The following is a 26,751-nucleotide window of genomic DNA, read 5'->3' on the forward strand; positions in this document are numbered from 1 at the left end:
TAAAAAAATACAAGCATATAAAAAAATCAAAAAACACCAAATGGAACCTTATTATAAAATATTACCATTATTTATTTCTTTATTTACTTAATTTTTGCATCTTTCCACCAGTACTTTATGTCTTTAAGAAATGTGATTTTCTAATACTTCAAGGTAAAACGATTTCAGTGCTCACCAGGAACAACATCAGAATGTTTCCCTCAGGAATACGTCTGCTGTATGGCTACTCTTAATATTGTGTGACAGATTGAGTTCAGGATTTGAGCACAAAGGCTTGTTATTTCTCCTCAGGCCTCATTAGAGAGAGAGTGCAGGCTTGAATTGTGCAGATGTAGAGAAAGAGGCCTTCAGCAATGATCAATACTCATCCAGTTTCTCTTCTAAGCTTCAGAATTCACTCGGAAAATACAGCTGTCAGCACAACGCTCAGACGATCGATAACAGCATCTCCTGAAAGCCAGAGGACTTACACACACGGCTGAAAACTCATCAGCCGTTATACCTGTCCATCTTAAACCATTACAGTAAGTGACTGAGAAAAAAAACAGCTTAGGTCTGAACACATCTACAGTAAAATAAAGCAAAAACACAGTACCAGTCAAACGTTTGCCCCACATTTTTGTTTTGTTATTTTCTGTTGTGTTGTACTTTACTTTACTTTACTTCTAGTCAGACGTTTGCCCTGCATTTTTATTTTATATTAATAACCGGTTGATTGAGTTTTGTTTAAACATTACAAAGGGCTTATTTTAAAGCCTCATTTGAAAAGTTTGCCTTAAATTTTAATTTTATTAATAATTTATTTATAATAAAATAAAAATTATAAAAAATTAAAAATTATTAATATTTTTTAATTAAATTTTATTGACTGGTTGATTGAATTATTTAAATAATAATAAATATAACAATATTTTGTTATGTGTTGTTTACATTATTATCTTATTTATATTATTATTACTATTATATAATATAATTTTGTAATATAAAAATTACAAAAATAATAACAAATGAATTATGATAACATAATAAAAATAATAAACATTTTGTTCTCTATTTAATAAACTTAATAAACATAATTTTATTTATTTTATTGACCGGTTGATTGAATTTTATATGTAAAGATTTTATTTTAATTTATTTACCAGTTGATTGAATTTTGTATGCACAATATTGTTTAATTTTATTCTTATTTTTACTTTATTTTATAATAAAATAACATTTATAAAAAGAAAAAAAAACTGTTTATTTAATTTTATTGACTGGTTGATTGAATTACTTTAATAATAATAATAATAATAATAATAATAATAATAAATATAATAATAATAATTGTCTTTATTAGTGTTGTTTACATGATTATCTTATTTATAGTATTATTACTATTATATAATAATTTTGTAATATACAAATTACAAAAATAATAACAAATTATGATAGCATAATAAACATTTTGTTCTCTATTTTATGAACTTTAAAAACAAAATTATTTTATTTTATTTTATTGACTAGATGAAAGAATGATTTTTATTTGCAAGATTACAACTTATTTCAAAGGCTCTGAATTATAAAGTAAAACAAAACCACTGCAAGTCAACAAAGTGGTAAATAACAAATATACAAAAACACACAAATTAATTACAATATCACACACACAAATAAACAAAAAAATGAAATAAACTTTGAACAACAACTCTGTATGAACAAATACACTTTTACAAGATTACAAAAAAGTATTAAAATTATCCTTTATACGTCTTTTAAAACTTGCTAACTTTTTTTTAGTTTTGGACTGGTAGTTTATTATATTACCGCTGTGATGTCAAAGCTGAATTTAAATGTTCAGCATCAATTCTCTAGTCTTCTGTATCACGAGATCCTCCTGAAATCAATCTAAAAAAGTTGCTTTTGTGCTCAAGAAATGTGTATTATTGTGTTGAAAGTATGAGCATTTTATTGAAGCTGTAGTATATTTCTTACTAAATTAGCTTGTTTTAAGGCTTTTCTCGTGAAATGTGTGATGAATGTCTTGCTTAATGCATAAATGAGGTGTGAGTCTGCCCTCTGGGGGTTGTAGAAAGCAAATGCTGACTGATTTGAAGTATTTTTGAAAATTAAAAGTATAGAAGTCACATAATCCAAATGGCTTATGGGAAATATTTAAAAAATGAGACGAGGTATTTAGGGTACATCAGTAGGATACATTTTTAAGATTAGGCAAGATGCCACATTATTTAAATAAGATAAAAAAAAAAGATTTTATCTACTTAAAAGGCATATGAAGTGCAGGGAAAGCTGTATTTTAATGTTTAAACTTTCTAACTTCTGTGAAAAAATTATTGGTCAATGTTTTTTCATCATTCAGAGTATATAATACATATATTTAAATCTATCTTCATATTCAATTATATTTAACACATATTTATGTCAAGATGAAAAAAACATACTTAAAATAAAATGTTTAATATCTCAAGACATTACATTAGTATATGAAACAAATCCATTGACACACTGATTGATATTTACTTTCTGTAGATTTAAAAAAGGTTTCCTAAAACAACAACAACAACAACATTTGATTATTTTTTTAATATTATTGTGTTTGGTAAAGACCAAAACCAACAAGAAACATTTATGTACTGGGGAAAAACAAAAGTGTCTTACACAAAGTTTTAACATTTAGGTAAATAAATAAATTAACCTTGTATAATATACCTAAAAATATTATATAATAATATATATTATATTTTCTGTAAATGTCTCAATAAAGCATGACAAAAAATAAATAATTATATATATATATATATATATATATATATATATATATATATATATATATATATATATATATATATATATATAATTTATATAAATATATAATTTCTTTTCACAGAATAAAATGTCAACAGAAACCTAATATACCTTCTAATGTACAGGTGTGGGTGGGGGTATTAAAATACTTCTGTTATACTTCTATTGTTCTGATTAATAAAAAGACCCACATGTCATTTGAAATTTTAGTTTTTATCTTAAAAACAAACAAACAAACAAACAAAATAAAAAAAATTTTCAGCACTACAAAACCATAAGCACATAAGTATATTTTCAAACAGTTCCATTGCTAACAAAATAAAGACACACAACACGCTGAATCTTCCATGAGGGAAAAGATGAGCATTGTTTCATTTTAATCTGAGGAATTAGAGTAAAAACAAATGTCATATACAGCACAAGAACTGAAAAAAGCAGTTAGATCATGTGTTCCGCACTCCTATTTTACATTAGCACAGTTCTAAAATCTTCAACAATGCCTTTTGTAAACTCTGATAGTACCTTAGAGCACTTTCTAAATCATTTCAAAATCATATACTTACAATTCTGCAAATATATATACTGTACATACATAATATTAATATAGAAATATGGTTATCTAATGCTGTTTGAAGCAGCACTTTATTTGTTTGCAAGATGGTAAATGTGAAGAAAGTTAGGAAACAATTAGTTCTTTGTTCTAGTTGAAAAGATACACAGTGCTAATTTGTAAAAATCATACAAGTGAAGTCAGTAAACACAGCCTGCCACATGGAGCCATGAGTTTCCTGCCAATATGTCACTTACGCTTAGAAATATGAGCTTTAGCCCTCGGTGACTGGACTAGCAAGGATTCCTATACAGGCAATGTGGGGAAAAAAGGCAATATCCAGAGTCTAGTGTGTGATCAGCATGTCAAGATCATTTTTCAAACAGCACAGATCTAAATCTCAGGAAATATTCATTCTCTACCGAAATTATTTATTTCTATTTAGGTGATTCAGGTAAGGAAGTAGTGCTTTTTTGATGATTAATAGTGACTAATCACACAGAAAATAAAAGTTTATATGTATTATGTATTTATAAATACATCAACATAAATGTACATACTTAAAAAATTGTGATATTTTAATATTTATATATCACTTTTACATAAAAATAAACATTTTCTATTCATGTATAAACATGGATGGATGTAAATATATATATATATATATATATATATATATATATATATATATATATATATATATGTGTGTGTGTGTGTGTGTGTGTATATATATATATATATATATATATATATATATATATATATATATATATATATGTGTGTGTATATATATATATATATATATATATATATAGTCAACATTTAAAGTGAATCATCACCAAACTTCTTTCCACCACTAAACAAATCTTTCATTAAACTTCTCCTAAAGCACAGTACACAAAAATATGTCAATGGCAACTTTAATCTTGTCTGTGATTAGCCGCAATTAACCATTAAACAGCACTAGAAGTACTAATAAAAGACCAATATTGTGAAATAGCAGTCTCATAGAAGGCAGATAATTATGACAGGATGTATCCTTGTATTTTAAACAGATAATCACCTCTAATATGACAAGAAATAATCACGACCGTAACAAAACACCACTGTAATGGGCCTGCAATCTCAAAAACAAGACTGCAATCATTTCTAGACCATATAACCCTTATATTATGCTAAGTGCTAATACTTCTGCTTTTCATCCTGATCACACACTTTAAGATGCGCTGCTATGAGAGTTGATCTCCAGTGTCAGTAAAAACGAGAACAAAAATAAGACAAACGCATTTGAGAAATGATGACAAGAATTAAACAACATTAAAGGGATCGTTCACTCAAATGAAAATTTACTCACTATTTACTTATACTGAAGTAGCTGCAAACCTGCATGAGTTCCTTTTTTAGGTTGAACAGCAAATAAGCTAAAAATAGTATTGACTTCATAGTATTAGTCTTTTCTTCTATAGTCAATAGTTACAGGTTTTCAGATTTCTTCGAAATATCTTATTTTGTCTTGAACAGAGTAAAGAAATTTAAACTGCTTTGGCAGAAGTGAAGGGTAGGCAAATGATGACAGAACTTTCCGTTTGTGTGAACTATCGCTTTAAGCATCAAAAAAGCCTATGACAAGTTAGTAACACTTTACAATAAGGTTTATTCATAGTTACTAGAACTAACATTGAACAAATTCATTTTTACGCTAAAAGTGGCATATGCTAATGTTAGTCATTATTGGTCAATTTGAACAGCATTCATTAATTTCATTTTGACATTGAAACTGGCTCGTATTCATGTTAGTTATTACTGGCCAACAGAAACATTTAAAAATAAGAATATTTAAGTCATAAATAAACACTGTTTACAATGTTGAAACGTTTCTAACAAAAAAATCGAAATGTTTCTTAAAACAATTCTAATATTGACTTGAAGCTTTAAGTTACTTATAGTCCAACAAAACAACATTTAAACTAAACATTTAATTAAGACTAATAATGTTTAAAAGAATGTAATAAAAATAGTTAATTGGTTGTATCCAAAATCGCCCCCTATACCCTCATTCACTATTCTCTACATTAGTTCACTTAAAGTAGTGAATAAAAACTAGCGAGTGAATTCGAGAACTTAGTGCACTGGAAGGATGCTATTTTGTTTGGCGCTGGTTGATAAATCCTCAAATTATTAGTTTTTAAATTTCTTGGTCAGACACTGTGCTAGTTTTTTTTACACTTTGCAAACTTTGCCATGTATTCAAATGTTAATTTAATAACTCAATAATTTAATTCAAAGTGTAGTTTCACAAACTGATTTCGAGGAGCACGTTATATGATTGACTACAGCTGGTCCTTATCGCTAATCATTAGCTAGCCTATCAGATAAATCCAAAATTACTATAAAACTTCATTCCTGATCTTTGTTTTGGAACACCCCCTCCCCCCTTCCTTCCCTTCTCCCTCCTCATTAATTCTAAGATCGGGCGACAAGGCGGCTCAGAGCCTGGCTCTGCTGCCTCGCAGCGGGAGGGCCAATAGTTCAAGTTCTAATGAAGCCACTCTCTGCACGGAGTTTGCATGTTCTCCCCGTGTTCGCGTGAGTTTTCCCCGGTTTCCTCCCACAGTCTATAAACATGTGACATAAACGAATTGTAATAACAGTTTCAAGCACTTAACGCATACTAAAATGATTCTTATAGAACCACCATCTTAACCAAGGTATGGGTAAAAATGAACCGCGGGCTCTCGAAAAATACCTGATCTTGTATCCTCCTAATGCTCATTTACCAGGAGGGAACCTTGGGCTCATGCTGACCTGGGACAGCATGTCAAACCTGCTATTATAGTCGAGCATTATCTAAGTGTGAACTCTTGAAAGATGGAACGTTGGCTGAGTGGTTAGCACTGTTGCCTCACAGAAAAAAAGGTCGCCGGTTCAAGTCCCAGCTGGGTTAGTTGGCATATCTATGTAGAGTTTGTATGTTCTCCCAGTGTTCGCATGGGTTTCCTCCAGGTGCTCCGGTTTCCCCCAGAGTCCAAAGACAATATAGGTGAATTGAATAAACTAAATTTGCCATAGTGTATGAGACTGTGTGTGTGAATGAGTGTGTATGCGTGTTTCCCAATACTGGGTTGCAGCTGGAATCTGCTGCGTAAAACATGTGCCGGAATAGTTGGCGGTTCATTCCACTGTGGCGAACTCTGATAAATCAGAGACTAAGCCAAAGGAAAATGAATAAACAAATTAATTTATTTAGAAAATTATACCATTAGTATTACGCTTTCTATGCTATCTTGTGGTCAGACGCAGAAGTTTGCCTTATGAAATCTAAGTGTATTATGGGTATTCTCTAGCCACTGAGTGTACATTGGTTGTACATTTGTTATTGTGGTGCATTGTGGGATTGATTTAGAGCACTATAGTTTCCAATATTATCTGGATGCAGCCTTTATGATGCAAGCTGAGATTGCATCACTCAGCGATGCAATCTCAGACTCAATGCACTCAATGGAGTGAGTGATGTCACTGTGATGGGTAGGGTAAGGTGGGCGCATTAAAAACATTGGATACAGCTCCGATTGCACTGCACCAGGTCTGCATCCAGACCCCTCTCATAGTTTCAGACACCAATACAATGCACTATTTAAAACTATAGGGAGCGATTTTGAATACATCTATTGTTAGTTCATGAACGTTTTGTACCTTATTAAGTGTTACCAACAACATCAAACAATTTATTTTAAATTCCCCATAACCAACGCCAATAGCAATAATACTGAATAAATTGTATTTATTGTTCTACATTTAAAAGAAAAAACATGGCAAGCTAGTTATCAAGGTACTGCATCATATGTTAAAAACAGAATTCAGGTGCAATTCAGTTCAGCTACATATATATAGGGGAATTAATTTGGTTTGTTAGTTAAATTTAAACAGAAATGTTTAAACTATTTTAGGGTTCCGGAGACACTGAAATTGCATTGGTGAAACCCCTGAAGTGCTTATAATTTATTTTCGGGAGTGGCAACAAAAGTAAAAAAGGCATGTATCGGTGAGCAAATCGTATATAAAAAAAAGAATAATCACAAAAAAATATGACTTTGTTAAATAGCATTTGAAACTGAACACTGTAAGCTACGTATATATAATGAAAAATCCACAATAACATTCATTATAGAAGTTTAAAAAGGCTGTAGGTGGAATATAACGAGTGGAATGTGAAACTTGAAATGTTTGATTTAAATAAAGAGTGAATTCATTCCAGGGTGGCGGAAATAAAAGTAAACAATATCAGAGGAACCGCCAGGGAAAACTTGTAAATATTGAATGTTTTTTTTTTTTTTGGAATCAGTGTTTTCGCTTTTCACATTCATCCCTTTTTAAAAGCTACTTGTTGATCATAAACTATAATGTTTAGGAATGTGAAATATAATGTTTACGCTGCCCAGTCTATATTAAGAGCACACTTTTTTCTTTAAATCTATAAACACACACTCACACTCTCTCTTTCTCTAACACATACACACACTTGAGATGATGAGCTGACGTGATTAGGTTTAGTTGCTGTCCTCTTTCGCTTGAGGAAGTGTTTTCTCTGAGCCCTCGAAGCGCTGAGAGGCAATGGCAGCTTGATGAGACATGCTCTTCCTCACTACGTCTCCCTTCCTCCATAGTGTAATCTCCTAAAATACACAAAAAACACACACATAAAAAAAACCTGTTAATGCTCAAAAATGATCATGTTTTAGACATGATCAAAGTCAATATATTATTATATTAAAATAAACACTAAGCACATACATTAAAATAAAATTATTTTGTTTAAAATCAGTCACATCTGACTAATAGCATTGCGTCAAGGCCACATAGTTGAATGGAAAAAAATAAAACCGATAGCTGGTTTTAAAACCATAAGTCACATTTAATAATCTAATGTGGACATCATGAGAAATAAGCTTGTGCAAAGGACTCCTATTTTAAAATATAATTGTTAATATATTATTTTTTATTACCATTAGCTTCTTATTAATAAGCTTGTGCAAGAGACCCCATTCTAAAATATGATTATTAATATATTATTATTCATATATGCTTGTTATTAATAAGCTTGTGCAAGGGACCCCAATCTAAAATATTATTATTAATATATTATTATTTTTATTAATATTAGTTTGTTATTAATAAGCTTGTGCAAGAGACTAATATTCTAAATATAATAATATTCTAAAATATTATTATTATTTTTATTCATATAAGCCTGTGCAAGGGACCCCATTTTGAATTATTATTATTAATATTATTATTATCATTATTATTATTATTATTATAAATACATTAAATATCTATTTAGTTTCTTGCATAAATGCATCTAAAATATATTATTTTATTAAGGCATAATATTACAACACAATATTATAGTACTATTTTTATTTATTTACAACTGATTATGTTGTAATGATGTAATTAATCAAATTAAGCTTATTTAAAATTATTTTATTATTTCGATAAATATAGTACATTTAATTTCTTATATTTTAGCACTTTTATGAAATATTTTATAATATTTAATTTTACTTGTATGTTTCACTTTTATTTTAGCATGTATATCTTACTCAAATGTGTCATTGTTTATTTTAAATGATATACTTATATTTAATTTATTATAAATAACATTTTCTTTTTAATTTAATCCCTTTGGGTACCAATTTTGAAACACTCTACTATAAACAACTAATGAGTTTATTTATTGACAAATTATTATCAAATTAGCAGTGTGTGGAAAATTAACAATATAGATACTCTGGAAGAAAGTAAATATCAACCTGTTGTTTGAAGTAACGCCTCTCTTCTTCATCAATGAGTACAAGGTTCAGGTAATAACGAACAGAGAATTTCTTATTAATATCCCTCATGGTGGGCGTCATCTCATATCCAGCCAGAAAAAGACGGATAGGGATGGATTCACCTAAAGCAAGCACAGACAAAGCTAAAAATTGGACTACACAGAAAATCAGAGTCATTTCAAACTAGGTTTCACTTTAATCCAACAGAAACCATGAGAAAGATTTAGGAAACTGTTTCATACCTCGAACTGGAGCTCCATCCATGATCTCATATTTTGCAATGGTGTCATTCTCATGGTACACGTTTGGCCCCGTCCCCGTCGTCTCCCGTTTAATAATATCGATTTCCATGTGTTTGATCTTAATTCTCACCAAAAGGAAATAGATCTTTCCCACAATTACATCTTTCAAGTGATACCTGACATTTTTAAGGGGGAGAAACAAGGACAATTGCAAACAAGATTTCAGTGCAGTGTTCTTAAAAAATTTAATTGAACACTTTCAAGCACTTTCCAGATGCTCTTTTAAACTTATCCAGCACAATTGTAGTAAATTACATATTTACATACAGTTGAAGTCGGGATTATTAGCCCTCCTGAATTATTAGCCTCCACCTGAATAGTTCCCCAATTTGTTTAACAGAAAGATTTGATTCAACACATTTTGAAACACAATAGTTTAATTAGGTGATTTATTGTAATTAGACAAGTCATTGTAAAATGATGTTTTTTTTGTAGACCAGTGGTCCAACCACCAGGCTGCGGACCGATCAATAGGTACTGGGCTGCACAAGAAATCATTAATTATTTCCGTTTTATTTATCATCCAAGTCTGAATGATCTTTTATCCTAAAAAGACTTTTATTTAGAATTTTATTTTTTTTTTAAATGTAAAACTTCTTTTATTCTAGTCAAAAAATAAAACAAATAAGACTTTCTGCAGAAGATAAAATATTATAGGAAATACAGTAACAATTGTCTTGCTCTGTTAAACATCATTTGGGAAATATTTAAAAGAGAAAACAATTTATAGGAGGGCTAATAATTCTCACTTCAACTGTGCGTCTAGAATATTAATCATATATCAAATGCTATTTGTTATAATAATAAAGATATATAAATAATAATCAACAGTATAGTAATCAAAGGATTTTTATGGGATGTTTGCTCTAAGCTTCACATTGAAATAGTCATTTACTCTCTTAAAATAACAATTACTCACATACATACGTGTCATTTTTCATCTTAAGTTTATATTTATTTTAATTTCATGCATTGTTCACATTGGTCAATAAGCAGTAAGATTCATGCGTTTTGTCTACTCCCACTGTTTAAGCAAAGGGTGCAGATAAAAAGATTGTTAATTATTATTAATAACTATTATTATTAATTATTATTGCCTATGTAGCAGCATAAATTTTAAAAGCAACACAATTAGTTAGTTTATTTTTATAGCACATTTTTTACAGCAAAACATTGCCCAAAGTGCTGAAAGTAATCAATACAAATTAAAATAAGTCCTACATCACATACATAATAATTAAAACAGAAGGCAAACCCCTTAACATTAAAAAGACATCAAATGGTAAAGAACAAAGATGCAATTTCAGAAGCTTTTTAAAAACAGAATGAGCTGGAGTGCGTCTAATGTGGGGTGGAAGCCCCTTCTAGAGTTTTAGGGTGATAACAGCAAAAGCCCGATCCCTACATAGTTTACACCGGGACCTTAAATGACATTTTCAAGCAATTTATCCAAAATTATATCAACTCTTAAAAACAGCTAGATTCAATTTCAAGCAATGAAATTTATTGCTTGATCCAAGCAATAAAAAACACCACTCCTCTGGCTGTTTTTCAGACTTACTTGGACTTGTTGTATTCGAACTCGATGTGCAGACAGTCCTCAATTCCCACCTCCATCTTAATGGAGGAGTTGAGCTCTGGATATGTGCTGAGTGTGTGCACAACGATGTCCATCTCTTTACAGATGTCATTCAGTCTCCGGCTGACGGTAGCCCGCAGGAAATAGCTGAAACAAACAGATTTAGAAAGGACTTTACGTATCATCCAAGTGTAGAAAATATTGTGGGATATTTAGATTTACATTCCGATGTTTTGTTTTTTGCCGTATGAATAAAGTTCCACCAGACGACTTCAACTTTAATTCATTTAGACTGATTGGGTGATTTTCAGGGGAGTATATCATGTATAAAATTTTGTAAAACAATATCAAGCTAAGATAAAAACAATAGAATGAATAAACAGCGTTTTGGATATCTTGGGAGTCTAACAGTATTCAGGTATGGAACTGAAATAACACTGTATAGACTTTATTGTATAAATGGTAAAAGGCTCTTATGGGAACTCTTCAAATACAGTCAGAGGTCTTAAAAAGCACAGTGAATAAACATTTATTTTATATGGCACGCACTGCAATTTTGATGCTGAAATTAGCTATTGTGCATGCAGCATGCCTAGTGGGAGCTCACAAATACAGTCTACTGAACTACACAATGTCAGGAGCACATACCGTAGTTTTACATTCTGGCCTGTGTAGGACTCATACGGTTTCTCCACATGCGTGAACTCAAAATCAAAAGTCTGCGACTGAGCCATTTCTCCAGGCCGAGCTAAATCCTTTACCAGAGAGACAAACTCATGATGGTTTCCTCTGTCGTAGTACAATTCTAGGGGAAAATAAGTTACACAATAGAACAACATTAGTACATGCACAAGTTTTGACATGATTTCTTAATACGTTTGCATATTTTGTTGCATTCTTTCAATTGAGATCAGTTCTTTAACGCTTTGGACATTTGAAAAAAAAAAAAACATGAGGGTGATTGATCTTTATTTAAAACTTTCCTTTTAAAGGTACAATTAATAAAACTATAGAGATCTAAAGAATTTAACAAGACTAAGTGTAGTCTTGGTGATACATAATGTATAACTTTTAATAGAGTCCTAATTTAGGACAGGGAGTAACAAGCTTTAATGAAACACTATAACTTATGTTTAAAACCTATTATCCCATATTTTGATTTTACTAGAGATTTACTAGGGAGACTCATCTAAGAGAACCGATTCTTTTGAACATTCGTTTTACAGAACAGGCTGGAAACGATTCAGTGAATCTTTAGTAAGTATAGCGGTAGTGCATATCTGTTAATTATGCTGTATTCGTGTATAAGTGAGTTTATTCTTAATTACTTGTCTCACTTTAATTGTTGCATACTCAGAACATAATTCGCAATACTAATACCAACAACGTATGTGTTTAGATCATGTAACGTTAAGTCATAGGCAAACATTTCATGTTCTCATTTGTACTATTAGACTATTAAACTTTTCACTTCACTCACTAGTGCTCGACTTGTTTGAGAATCAACAGGTCGATAAGTTGACTTCAGAAAAGCATACCTGAAACTACCTCCTCTTGTTATTTGTTAACGAGTTAGTCTTAATTGAAGGAATCAAAATGAGACCGGTTCGTTCGATTCACTCAAATTGACCATCTTAAAAGAACAACTCATTCACGAATCAAACATCGTTAATGTGTCATATGTCACGAGACTAACTGAATGAAATGTGACACTTCTGCATGTTCGATGATTCAGTCCGCATACTATTTATTAAAACAAAATTGGCAACATACCTGCAAACATACACTGATATAAATCTTGAAATGTGTCGCGCGGTCACATTAAAACACAAATACGTCACAAGCATCGCTCGCACTTACCGATTTGCCCGATGAACTCTATTTTGATGCCCTGATGCTCGAGCCTCTTTCCTGGGGTCTTCAGTGTTACGTTTACTTTCCCCGAGACAGTCTCTCCGTCGTAAAACAGAAAGTATTTGTCTTTTTTCCCATCCTCTGTTTTGTGCTCGGCCTTTTTTCTCGTCTCGGCATCATTCAGAACTATGTCAATCTCAGCACTTTGTCCGAAACTGAAGAAGCTCATCCCGACACTTGTGCTGGATTGGACTGCTTTTGAATTCTAACACCTGGTCCAATTCCACATCAATATAACGTTACAATCCCGTCTTCTTCACTAGCGATCTGCAGCGATGCATGCGCCTTTATAATATGCTGCTTACAAGCAAACGTGGGCTAATTCTTCATACGGCGACTGAATTAATACCTGCGGAGGATTTTCCAGCAATGTAAAAACAGGCACAAGCTTCAGAAATAATTTTACTACCGGGTAGTCCACGTCATAATGTTTTCAAAATAAAAGTCTTGAGCGTCAGATCGAAATTAAATGAAGATAATGGCAACTGTAGCCTACGTAACGTTAGGGGTGATTGATTTTAGGACAATTCATCATTCTGATGTCTCAGATGATTGTGGACTCAATGTTCTTGATTTTACAACTACTAATATATTTTTTCAATTAATTGGATAAAACCTTCCCCAAAGTAATTCACTATGGTTGTATATTCCAAATCTTTTCTTTGAAAAATGCGGTGGATTAAACTTTTTGCTTTCTTGTGACTACAAACGTAATAAACTTCCCATTAAATTATAAAGCAATCATTAGAAGCATGGAAAAAATTAAACATAACTTTTCTTTACATATGTGCATTCAATAAAATAACCAACAGGTGTTGCATTAACACAAAAGGATATTTAAAAAAGATTGGTTTGACAAGGGAATTATTTTTGTTTCAGATTTTCTAAATAGCAGTGATGAGATTTATAGTTATCAAGAAAATCTTTCTTCTTCAGGGATTGTTTTTTTCTTTTTCTTTTTTTTTGCATGATGATTATAATTTGATTGTAAAAAGCATTATCTTAAAGCAAATTCCAAAAAAAACTGTACTTGGTGGTATCAGTATTTTGTGTAATAACTTCTACTTCAGAAAATGTCTTATTCAAGATAGTTGTTTCCTAAAAGCCATGTTGAAATGGAAACAAAATTTTTCTTTACCTTTTATAGATGATATTTGGTCAACAAGTAATACGTTTTTACTCCCAAATGAGGTAAAATAAATTAATTTCTAAATATTACACAGTCCCTGCAATATGTTTATTAATAAATTTTAAAAAGACTTTTCACCACATCCTTCTTTTTGGAAAACTAAGCCTGAAAGTCTTTTACATCTATTTTTTACTTGTAAATTCTCTGATGATATTTGGAATCAGGTTTTAGGGTTGATTTTTGGTTTATTTTACAAAATAATTAAATTTGACAAATGCATGATTATTTTTATTTTTATTTATTTTATCATGATTATTTTTATTTAAACTGTCTATGATACACTGGATAATGCAGTTTCACAAAATCAAGGCAAAAATAATGTCTATTACTCCCTCCTATAATTTTTTTCTGTAAAGATTAAAAATATTGTATAATTCTTCGACTATCTAATAATTTAAATATGATGGATCACAAATAAATTTGTATTGATTTGAAAAGCACAGAATTATTTAAAATAGCTAAATGTTAACATTTATAAACATTTCATTATTAACATATTATATTTTGACTTTAATATTAATTATATATCAGTCATTATGAGATTCCTCTTTAGTAACCATGTGATATCAAATTAAACCTTCATACTTTCTGAAAGAGTATTGCTAATGCTAAAAACATTGTCACTGTCTCGCTTAAAAAGTTATGTGTTACCTCTGAATTTGTTTTTTGTATTATTATTATTAAAATGTGTATAACAATGAACATACAAAAGCAATGACATAACAGTAGTGCAATAATAAAAGGAAAGAAAAAATAGGAAAAGTCATAATTAATAAGAAATTACCAACCCATATAATGTATATGTTTTTTTTTTTTTTTTGTTTAAGACTAAAAAAAAGTATAATATTTTTGTTCACTTGTTTATTGACACTTTTTTGGTCTTTGTGTCACTGAATGTATTGTCTAATGTCTCCCTCTAGTGAGCATAATTTTGTCAGCACAAATACTAACATTTTTTTTTCCACACGTCACTGAATGCTTAAAACATAAAGCATTATAGTACAAACTAAGGAAGCCGGGTCCAACAAGATATATAGACTGTTTGACAGGCAGATTAAGTGCCAAATGGTTTCTAAATCCAAGTGCACTCGGCCTCTTAAATCTTGATAAAAAGGCCGCTTTTTAAAGCCTATTAACAAAATATATTAAACTGGTGATTATTTGATATTAGACAACGAAAAAGGTGAATAGAAAGCTAAACTGTGTGGTCAAATTCTTTCCTGGCACTCATAATCCTTTGTAAATCCCGTTTAACTGAAAGTATAAGGCAAGCCATTTTAACCAATATTTATATTTGATACTCGTATAAATATAATACTCAAAGAATCTAGCATATTTTTAATTTCATCAAAAGCTTTTTAGTAGGTAGGGATAGTGCTTTTTCTAGTAACTAAATATTGATTGAGTTAAATATGACAAATAGACTATTCTGAATCATAAACTATTACTTCTTATTGAGTTAAAGGGATAATTCACTGAAAACTGAAAATTCTGACATTCTTCTTTTGAACACAATATAGATTTTTTTGTTTCGGAAGATAGCTGATAACGTGTATCCATTCCATGTTTGTTTTTCCTATAAAGGTCAATAGTTACAGGTTTTCAGCTTTCTTCAAAATATCTTCTTTAGTGTTTTACGGAAGAAAGAAAAGATTAAAGATTTGGAACCACTTGATGGCAAGTAAATAATGAGTAAATGTTAATTTTTTTGGGTGAACTACCCCTTTAAGAAATGCTTCTGGGTACCACTGGAAGAGATAATGTGCCTTAAAGTACTGGTAACTGACGTCTTATGAACCTTACGCCGTCATTCACATCAAGGACAGTATAAAGAATGATACAAAGACACAAAGATACACAAAACATTTATACAGTAGCTATAAAAGAATAACAAAGCGCACTCCCACAACTATTAGATAAACAGTAGGGTATTATATTAAATGAATCAGAGTATTAAAATAAACTAATTATATTGACAGCCAATTAGTTTTCATCCTGCTTTAAAGATCTCAAACAATCAATGCGCCACAAACCACAAATCTGCTGCTTGATTATTTATAATGAGCAAATGACATCTTTAGTCTGCTGTTGAAACTGAAACTAGCCTACTTTTTGTATTTGTCCTCATGCTAATCACTTTTTTGGCTCACTGGTAAATAGAGTAACAAAATTGATCATAACGAAAAAAAAATGTTAAAAGAGCTTGCCATAACAAGGATAAACTAGAGTATAGCGTGGGTTATGCAAACGTAATCTCTGTTTACCTTTTGAATAGGCGCTTGTGATTGGCTCTCTCGTACGTCACTCTGTGTGTGGGCGTGGCCAGATCACTCTACTCTAAAACACGCTGCACCCTGAGCGCGCTTCATAACTGGCATTTCACTGAAAACCGCGGTAGGCATGAAACCAGTCACTCATCTCTTGAGTTGCAAGTCAGATCCGATCATGTGCAATTATTACTATTAGTGTTAATAAACTACACTTAAACCTGAACTTATCATTAGTTTAAGGATACTCAGCTGATTTGGCTTTGATTTTTTTTGGTGATGGCAGAACCGCAGCAACAGCTGGTTGACATCGACCCGGATTTTGAGCCTCTCTCTCGGCCGCGCTCATGCACCTGGCCGCTGCACCGACCGGAGTTCAGCGAGCAGCCGGGCAACTCGAACACGTCCTCTCCGGCACCGTCCGTCAAACCGGAGCAAGGAATCGTGGACTTTATCAACAGTCTAAGTTTACTAGAAGAGACCGAGGACTACCCTGACGAGAAGCCTGTGCTTTTAAACGACTTCCACTGCCAGGACAACTGCGCGCATCCCCAGCAACAGCATCCCCAGCAGCCGAATCCCCAGCTGACGCACCCGCAACAGGTGCCGCCGCTCCCCGCCCCGGCCAGCGGCTCCAGCCCCGCTGCGGCCCAGAGGAAGAGCAGCTCGTCTCGTAGAAACGCATGGGGGAATATGTCATATGCTGATCTCATCACCAAGGCGATCGAGAGCTCCCCTGAGAAGCGGCTCACCCTGTCGCAGATCTACGAGTGGATGGTGAAGAGCGTGCCTTACTTCAAAGACAAGGGAGACAGCAACAGCTCAGCCGGCTGGAAGGTAATGGCCCTCAAAGGCCAAGTAGAAAATTGAGGTAAAGTTGGTTTTATATTCACACATTCGTTGAGTGACAACTTGTGACACGGCCCCTGTATTGTTTACCATGCTGCTTTGAATATTCAGTCAAAAATAGCATGCAAGTATCAAAACAACACTAGCAGTATTTAATTGACTGTAAACAATGTTGTGCATTGACAGTCTTTGGCTGTTAATATGATTTACCAGTTTGCAATTTGCAAAGAATGCTTTTCTAAAAAATATAATATTGAGGAGAAAGTCAGAATGTGTGAATATAAAAACTTTACCTCAATAATTAGAAATTGAGGAAGAGTTTATTTAATATTGGCACATTCAGACTTTCATCTCAATAATATCATTTCAGAAACATTATTTCATTCATTAATTTTCCTTCTGGCTTAGTCCTTTATTTATCAAGGGTCGCCTCAGCGAAATGAACCGACAACTATTCCGACATATGTTTTACGCAGCGGATGCCCTTCCAGTCAGCAATCCAGTACTTGGGAAGTGTTATTTGCAAATTCTAAATAGTGGAATCATATTATAAACCAATGACTATCAAGTACAACATTGTTTACAGTCAATTAAATCATGCTAATGTTGTTTTGAAGTCATTCTTACAAGCAACTTCAGACCTAATATTCAAAGTAGCGTGGATGTAAACGAGATATTGAGCATGGCATGATTGTCACTGTTCAAAAATGAACTAATGTGTGGATATAAAACCAACTTTTCCTCAATCAAGTAGAAGTGTCATTAAAAGTAGCACTGCACATACCATTTTATGTGCAATGCATGTTTAGATAACTCACATTTAACAAAAAGATGAAATTCTTTGTTAGTTCTAGAGTTAGATATATATAAAATAAAACTCATTGTAAAGTGTTACTAACTTGCCATATGCTTTATTGACACTTAAAGCAATAGTTCACCTAAAAATTTAAAGTCTGTCATCATTTACTCACCCTCCACTTTGCTCCAAACCTGTTTTGGTTTCTTTCTTCTGTTGAACACAGAAGAAGATATTTTGAAGAATGTTGAAAACCGGTAACCACTGAATTTCAGTAGAAAAAAAACACTATGGAAGTCAATAGTTACAGGTTTCTAACACTCTTCAAAATATCTTCTTTTGAGTTCAATAGAACAAGAAAAAAAACTCAAACTAGTTTTTATCAGTAGAGCATGAGTAAATGATGACAGACTTCACATTTTTGAGTAAACTCGAACTGTATCTTTAAGATTTAAACACTCTCCCATTTATAAAGTATTTATTTACAGTTACACTGACGTGATGTAATGATTTAAAACTGCAAAAAGTAAAACCTGTCTGCATGAAACGCAAAAAAAGTGCAGTTGTTGGCTTAAAAGAGCAAGTTCTACCTGATAGTGATCTTCCACAAACAAGAGCATCTTAATCAGTTCATCTTCATTCACTGTAAAATTGCTTTACCTTATGAGACCTTAAGACTTAAAATTATGTTTTATCCTTTCAAGTACAAATCTAACAAAATCAAGACTTACAGAATGTGTGTTTATCTGTATGTGGAGTTGTATGGTAAGAGGTTATTTCATGTCATTAAATCATGTTTTATAAAAGGAATAGCTCACCCAAAAAGGAAAATTTACACACTGTTTACTCACCCTCAAGTGGTCCCAAGCCTTTAAGCAGTCAAGTTTTTTTTTTACAGTGGGTCTTGGAAGGGCCTGCATCCAAGAGCCGACTGTCCAGTCCACCTTAATACTTAGAGCTGAATGTTTTACTGATGTATTTTTGACTTGCTAATTTTATGTGTTGTTCATTTAGGCAACTTTAGCTTTTCGCCCCCCATATGTAGGCCTCTGAAAAAGGTGCAGCATAAAATAAGACTGTAAATTAGCCCTTCAAAGCGCAAATGCGGATTCCCTCTCAAAGCAAATGAATGACATGCGGTTTGTTATGGAATTTGAGGCACGAAGGAGGAGGGACCCAAATTCACAGCGTACAGAAGAATGCGTAACAACCCAGTATCAGCTGCGCATGTGGTGATGCCAGTTCAGTTTAATGATTGTTAATATCCTTGACAGAAATGGTTGTGGTTTGTCGGTCTGTCGTCACCCTGACGTAGAGAGAGGGTTAAATGACTCACTTAAATCACTTGCTTATGTAAAAAAAAATCATTTCAAACCCTTTGAAGCTCAAAAATGTAACGTTCATTTATTTTATATATATATATATATATATATATATATATATATATATATATATATATATATATATATATATATATGTATATTTATATGTTGTCAGCATGCAAAAACACAATTTTTATGATGAAATATAATTAAAAAACTGACTTAGTTTGTACAGTAATAGATTTGTTACACTATTATAAAATGTTATTAAATATTTAAGTATAATTTTTTTTAGAAATGCTAAATTAAAGGAGTAGTTTACTTCCAGCTAAAATTTAGTCATTATTAACACATTATTATCTACTTGTTAACTGTATGAGTTTCAAAACAGAAATGTGTTTATATTATTATATATTATTATTTTATTGGTTTATTTATTGTTGGTTTCCAAACAGTTAATGGTCAACATTGACTTCCATAGTAGGGAAAAAATACCATGGATGCCAATGGTGACCATTAAGTGTAAGTAAAAGTCAATGGTAACCAACTATTCTGCATGTGAACTACCTATGCTTATTTAATTTTATTATGCATGGCATCCATACTATTCTGAATCTTCAACCTGAAGAAAAAAAAACCTGTTCAAATTTGGAACTGCTATTGTAGAACTGTCATTTTAGTTTAGAAAGTCTGAAACACAAGACTTTAAAAAGGGACGCATGGCTATCCAGAGTTGTTCCATGACCATTACGCAACGAGTAGACTGTGCGGTTATAACCAGTAAGTATAAATAATAATCTATCGTATTTTTTAGGCTTTAAAGTGCTAACTGAGACCACTTCTCTGAAACGCAGTAAAACGCCAGTCTGGACATGAGTTTTAATTATAAAATACCATTTTAAAAAAGAAAATGCACTAGAGGAAACGCAACCTTTTTGCATTGTTAGTTCACTAATGTTATTAAATCTATAATTCACCCAAAATACAAATTCAGTCATCATTTACTTACTTGTTGTTGTTTTTTTTCGTTGAACACAAAAGCAGATATTTTGAAGGATGCTAATACCTGGCACTCATTGGCTCCCACAGAAACAGAAGTTAATGAGTGCCAGCAACCAGCATTCTTCAAAATTTCTTCTTTTGTATTCAATAAAAAAAACGAAAATCATAAATGTTTGAGTTTTTTGGGGTGAACGATCTCTTTCATTTGAACAAATCTGTTAAAGTTACTGTTTCTAAGTTAGGCAAGTAATCTAGATACACGAGTGTGGTCATTTTGATTAGTAGTATTCATCATGTGACCTATTATACTAACACTCATGCGGCGGTATGTGATGAGTCTTGTGATTGGACAGCACGTTTGTAAAGCTCTTGAGGTCTTTTGAGGTGCCTGATGACTAAAGCCAGCTGTCATGAGTCCAGGAGAAGAAAGCCGCCACGAGTGAGGTGGAGCAAACAGAGAGCGGTTTCAGTGTTGAAAGGGTCTTTGTCAGCCTGTCATTTATCTCTAGAGCACTTGTTCCTGTCTCTGATTCACCCCTCTATACAAGCCACTTTTTGTTTCGTTGCTTGTTCGGTGCGTAAATGGAAACACAAATCCTTACCGTCACACACATGTCAAGGCCTCCTCCCATCGCTGAGCTAAAAATACCGGCAGGATTACCTGTCATTACAGGGAGACACATTTACCTAAAAGGTGTGGTTGGCCCCCCTCCTCACCGCCATGGGCTCTACACGCCACGACAAAACACTGTCTGGACTCCTCCACCTGTGACATCATAGTTTCAGCATTCCAGTCACTCGTAGGATGTTTGTAGGGGTTGGACTGTTCTTTATCTTACTGTCTGCATACCTGAGACTAAAAGAGAGTTTTGTTTCTGCCCTGGACTGATAGATTCCCGTCGGTGGCTGTCCCATTAACATACTAAAACCTGAGCAGAAAAATCAGGGGTTTGTCGTGATTCCAATAATCACTGTCATATGGTTTTAGGATTATAATTAGGGTTGCACAATGTATTGTTTCAACATGGAGATCGCAATGTACACATACAGTAGGTACAATAGCCCCATCGCTACATCTTTAATGTCATATATGATTACAGCCAACTAGGAGCCACAGTTTTGAAGGCATGTAATTTGTAGATTGACTGCGACGTTTAAACATTGTGGAATTGACATGTGTTTGTTAAACATACCAGGTGAGTTTAGGCAAGAGTTAGGCAAGAAACAAAAAAATAGGTGTAAAAACATAGCATTAATAAATATTAAGAACATTTCCTTTATATAGTAAATAACCGATATAGTGTCATTTTACATTCGCTTTTTCAATATTTGCATCCGATTACATTCGAGACATGCCGAAAAAAATATAAAACACCTTTTTTTTCTCATTTGCATCTAGTTTTTAGTTAAATTTAACTAGTTTACACACAAAAATGCTTTGCTCACTCTCAGAAATAAAGGTACAGGAGCTGTCTCTGGGGCAGTACCTTGTCAAAAGGTACATATTTGCACCTGAAGGTTCAATAATGGTACCTCAAAAGTACTTTTTAGGTACATTTGGGCACTAATATACACCTTTGAGGGTACCATTGTGGACTCTTTGGGTACAAATGTGTATCTTTTAAAAAGGTACTGCCCCAGAGACAGCTGGGGTCTGATTTTGTTATAAGAGATCATGTGATTATTAATATGTGTGTGAGTGCACACATCAGCAGGCTGAGAACATTGTAAAACATCTGAAATGTTGTTTTGATTGTTCTAAAATCCCTTAACTAATCCAGAACTGTAAAGATTGTCTGTGCTCTGAGCCACCACGTGTTCATTGTGTGTTGGCCTTTGTCTTCTAAACAGCAAGTGATTTATTAAACAAGGAAAATATTTACACAGCTTCTCCTACATTGATAAATTCCATTTTTACTATTGATATTTAGCACCAGTAAATAACATTTTGTTCTCTTTGACTCGCTGTACGGAAACTTTGCTTTATATCGATGATGAAACGATACATTGTGCAGCCCTAACAATATATATTACAGTTTTTTTTTCTTTTTTGATATTTTGCTGCCCTAATTGCAATACAAAGCTCAGCAAGAAATGTTTTATGTTATGTTAGTTTATGTTTATGCTTTTTTTTGTCGTTTTTTTCTGGCTCAGTCAGGACATACGTTCAGATTTGCTTTTGATTAGGTGTATGTTTTTTCCTAGATATGTCATTTCAAAATGTAATATTTTAAAAATATATATATTTGTGTATATTTTTAGACATAACAAGCTTCAACAAATAATTTATTAGGTTTTAAATTTGCAGTAATAGCTGGAAATTATGTGACTGCATGGCTGCTGTAAATTCATAAATCCACTTTTGCTGGAAAATTGTGTCATACTGCAATTTAAGAAAATAATAAAACATCTGACTTATGCTTGAAAGACACCACAAATTATTCCAGCAATTGTGACAACCTCATCTGTGTAAGCCAGCTGGACAGATTGTACATGTTGACATATTTAAATCAGAAAGAAAATCCAGTGTTTAATCGTGAAAGACATACAAACTGTAACTTATACGACTATTTAAAGTAGTGTATATGAAAGTGCAAGTGACATAGCTCTATTTAAGTGTATACTTTTCCCACTTACACTAAACATGTACTAGATGCTAAAGAGGTTTATGTATTGACTAACCTTGATAAGCAACGAGATATGTAGTTGCCTGCTTGGTTGTGGCTTCTGTTAGCTGAATTGCCCTCCCTGAATCTTATTGTGGAAACTTATTATATATATTCTGATTGGTTATTGTCAACTTTCAATGTAGATTTTGGGATCAAAGTTGTTGGTCATAACCAAGTGGACTTCCTCTTTGTCAGTTTTAGGTTCACTATAAATACTGAATTTAATCTTGAATCACATGGTAAAATTAGGTAGCTGTTGGAAGTGGTCATAGTGTCACCAGCAGGGGGCTCTCAACCTCTGTCTGTGTGAGTATGTGTGAGTCCTAATGCCCCAGTAAAGTAAAGGGGACACTATACTGTCAGTGAGTGCAGTCTTTCAGATGAGACGTTAAACCGAGGTCCTGACTCTGTGATCATTAAAAATCCCATGGCACTTCTCGTAAAGAGTAGGGGTGTAAGACCGGTGTCCTGGCCAAATTCTCTCCATCGGCCCTTACTGTTCATAGCATCCCAATCATTCCCATCCACTCCACCAATATCAGGTGTGTTGTAAGCGCACTGGCACCATTATGCTGTGGCTGCCAGAGCATCATCCAAGTGGATGCTGCACACTGGTGGTGGTGTGAGGAGACACCCCCTTATGATTGTGAAGCGCTTCGAGTGTATGGCCATACACGATAAATAATACACATTACATCACGTAAGTTAGTTGGTTAGTTAGTTAGTTAGGTAGTTAGTTAGGTAGTTAGTTAGTTAGTTAGTTAGTTAGTTAGTTAGTTAGTTAGTTAGTTAGTTAGTTAGTTAGTTAGTTAGTTAGTTAGTTAGTTTTTATGTAAAAACATAGCTGGAAATTAGCTGGTTCTGTATTTTCTGTTTATTTACTGCTGGTAATTGCATAATGGGAGTTTTATCTTAGACTTTTAATGTTGGAAGTGACTCTTATTTGCATTTTAGTAGTTTGTGACAAGATAATGTTTAAGAAATAAAATTAAGTTTGTAAAATAAGAGAAATAAGTTTGTAAAATAACAGAAAAAAAGGATGTTCACACTCTATTTTGATTGTTGAATTGAAGTTACATTGCATCTACATGCCAACTAATTATGATTAGATTATAAGTAGACTGTTAGGTTAGGGTTAGGGTTAGTGTACTGTAAACTTTCTTATAGTCAGTGAAATGTCTGTTGAAGGAGCAGTATCAACAGATATTAAGCAGACAGTCTACTAATACTCAAATGGACTATTAAAATAAAGTGTTACCAAAAGTGTTGGCAGTTTATTACTAGATTTGTACCAGTATTTACTGCACAAAAACACAAACAGTATATTACTTTAAACTAAAAATTGTCTGCAAGATTCACTTTTCAAACTATTCAACATCAAAAGCTTTTGGAGGAAAGATCAAGATTCCATAACGCCAATTCAAAAGCATAAATAAGTAGAAAAAAACATGAATCACCAAATACAGAAAACTATTAAATATTATACTATTAAATATTTTAACAGTGTAAATAGTTAGTTAGTTAGTTTTATGTCATGATTGTGGCTGTAGCTGTTAGAAGTCAACAAGGTTGAAGTGAAAATGCTACCCTGCAGTTCAAATGTTTCCAGGGTTCAGAGGTCAAAATTTTAAAGGTCATGCCACCAAGTTTGTGGAGCATGTCATGGGAGTCCATGTTTGAGTCGGAGCAAAATAATGAGAATACTATTCAGGCTTATTTTATGAGGTTTTGGCACCTAGTATGTGGTTTTATAACTCTCTCGTGCCTTTAAATATGCTCACTGTTCTTAATGCTCCTTAAGTAGTCAAGCTCACATTAACATACAAGTTGAATTCAACGTGAGTCGAATTTTGCAACTCATAACCTCTTTGACATCCTTTAAAAATTGCACACACTTTCTTTTTTTCGGGACCTGGCAGGCTGCACCCAGAGTTACAGATGTATTTATATGTCTGTGGTACAGTGATACTATCTTGTGTTTAGCCCTACTATAGCTCGCCCGTCTTGTGTAACGGAACACACACTTTACCATTCATATCATTGGCAGTTTCGCTGTTTTAAATCCATTCATGCCATTAACAGCTTTAAGAGTTACTCACCCGAATTAATAAATGAACTCATGTGGTTTTCATTAAGTTATTTAAAAAAAAAAAGAAAGAAAACCAAACATGTTTTTTCACTTCCCCCTCGTTCTCAGGCTTTTAAAAAATGTTTAACTCTGAGTCCTACTTACAGCACATGAACCCTGTTACCTCTACATGCTTTGAAGTTCACCATAGGCTTTCACCTCTCTCACTAACACACACACACACACACACACACACATACACACAGACATGCATGCACAAACATGCAAGCCATACATTCATATGATATGACAGAGTTTTCAGGCCATTTCAAGCCACACAAAATATTTGTTCAAGCTTATCTTGAGCAGATACTAATTTGTATCCTAGTCAATAAGTTTCGACTGTAGGCGTGCTGGCCACCGGTTCTTCAAAACCCACTCACTTTTGACCTGCTTGTGGATTTGAAGGCTAGTTTTTAACTCGAAATCGTGTACGTTTGACTCGAAATTTGTCTTTTGTGAACTCTGAAGCAGATTCTCAGAATGTATCCAAGAGATAAATATCAGTATGTACAGGTGAAGTGTTGGGAGGTACAAGTTTAGTGGTTTTGTAGGTGATACCTGCTCTGCATAATGTGTGTAGTGCACGCATTAGCATTGTGCAAGCTGCAGCAGAATTGAGGGCCACTTTGCTCACTTTTTTTTTTACGCACACATACACACACAGTCAAAATGAAAGAGCGAAAGGAAAGGGAGGAAAGCGCTGAAGATGAAATGAAACAGTGCTGCTGAGCTTACCACAGACACATGAAAGACCTTTTTCGCTGTGGCTCTGCGAGTTGGTGCAGATTTTGGCTCTGTGGGGTACGTGTGGCTTTTAATCTAGAGCTGCATCGGTGTGCATGCATGGGACAGTAGCGTGACAGAAAGTTACATGTGAAAACCCTCTAAATTCATCAGATATCAGGGAACAAAAAAAAAAAAAAAGTCCCCAAATTTAAATGTCAAATGACGACAAGCGGATGTCGACGCCAAAGGTGTAATGAAGAAATATGTCAAATGTTATTTTCATCATGTGCAGTTTTTGGTTGGAACTTGTGCTGTCAAAAGATCAAGCGTGATCAGTCACATCCAAAATAAAAAATTTAATTTGCATTAGGGCTGCACAAATTTCAGTATCGATATCGCAATGCGAGCATTCGCAATAGTCACATTGCAGTAGGGCTGTGCAATTTGGGGAAAATATATATTTTTTTAAAATTATTATTTAATTATTTTTTTTAATTATTCATTTATTTTTTTATATTGTTATTTTATTTATTTATTTAATTTTTATGACTTTTTTTTATTAATACTGCGATTTCATTTTGACTTGCGATTTAATTTTGTAGTCAAGCTTTTGCTTAATAATCTGTAAGATGTGGCAACAATTCTGCGACAACTCAAAAATGATCTGCTTTTGTTTGGTGTCTGTGACTTTGAAACCAAAATATTCCCATATTACTGATGTCCGTGTTTTTATTTTATTTTATTTTTTTATTGTGGGCGTTCCACATAGTTCGGTTGAGCAACTCTGATTGGGCAGGACGAAAATGTACTCAC

At 32.9% G+C, this 26,751-nt stretch overlaps 2 protein-coding genes across 6 annotated transcripts in view; one reads left to right on the forward strand and one right to left on the reverse strand.

Moving 5' to 3' along the window:
- Positions 1–26,751, forward strand: part of foxo1b (forkhead box O1 b) — a 94,138-nt gene that overhangs the window by 24,661 nt on the left and 42,726 nt on the right. The window contains exons 3-4 of one of the 3 annotated variants that reach the window (XM_087269666.1): positions 386–524; positions 16,730–17,280. In XM_087269666.1, coding sequence (XP_087125792.1) covers positions 17,137–17,280 — 144 coding nt within the window. In that variant the 5' untranslated portion in view covers positions 386–524; positions 16,730–17,136. 3 annotated transcript variants of the gene reach the window in all.
- vps26bl (vacuolar protein sorting 26 homolog B, like) lies at positions 7,679–13,387 on the reverse strand. Of its 3 annotated transcripts, none has more exon segments than NM_001002415.2 (6): positions 7,679–8,031; positions 9,172–9,314; positions 9,435–9,610; positions 11,056–11,220; positions 11,722–11,878; positions 12,934–13,387. In NM_001002415.2, coding segments are annotated over 6 exon segments (990 nt in total). In that variant the 5' UTR covers positions 13,157–13,387; the 3' UTR covers positions 7,679–7,905.

Source organism: Danio rerio, chromosome 10 (assembly GCF_052040795.2).
Source record: "Danio rerio strain M-AB ecotype USA chromosome 10, GRCz13ab, whole genome shotgun sequence".
Lineage (NCBI taxonomy): Eukaryota > Metazoa > Chordata > Actinopteri > Cypriniformes > Danionidae > Danio > Danio rerio.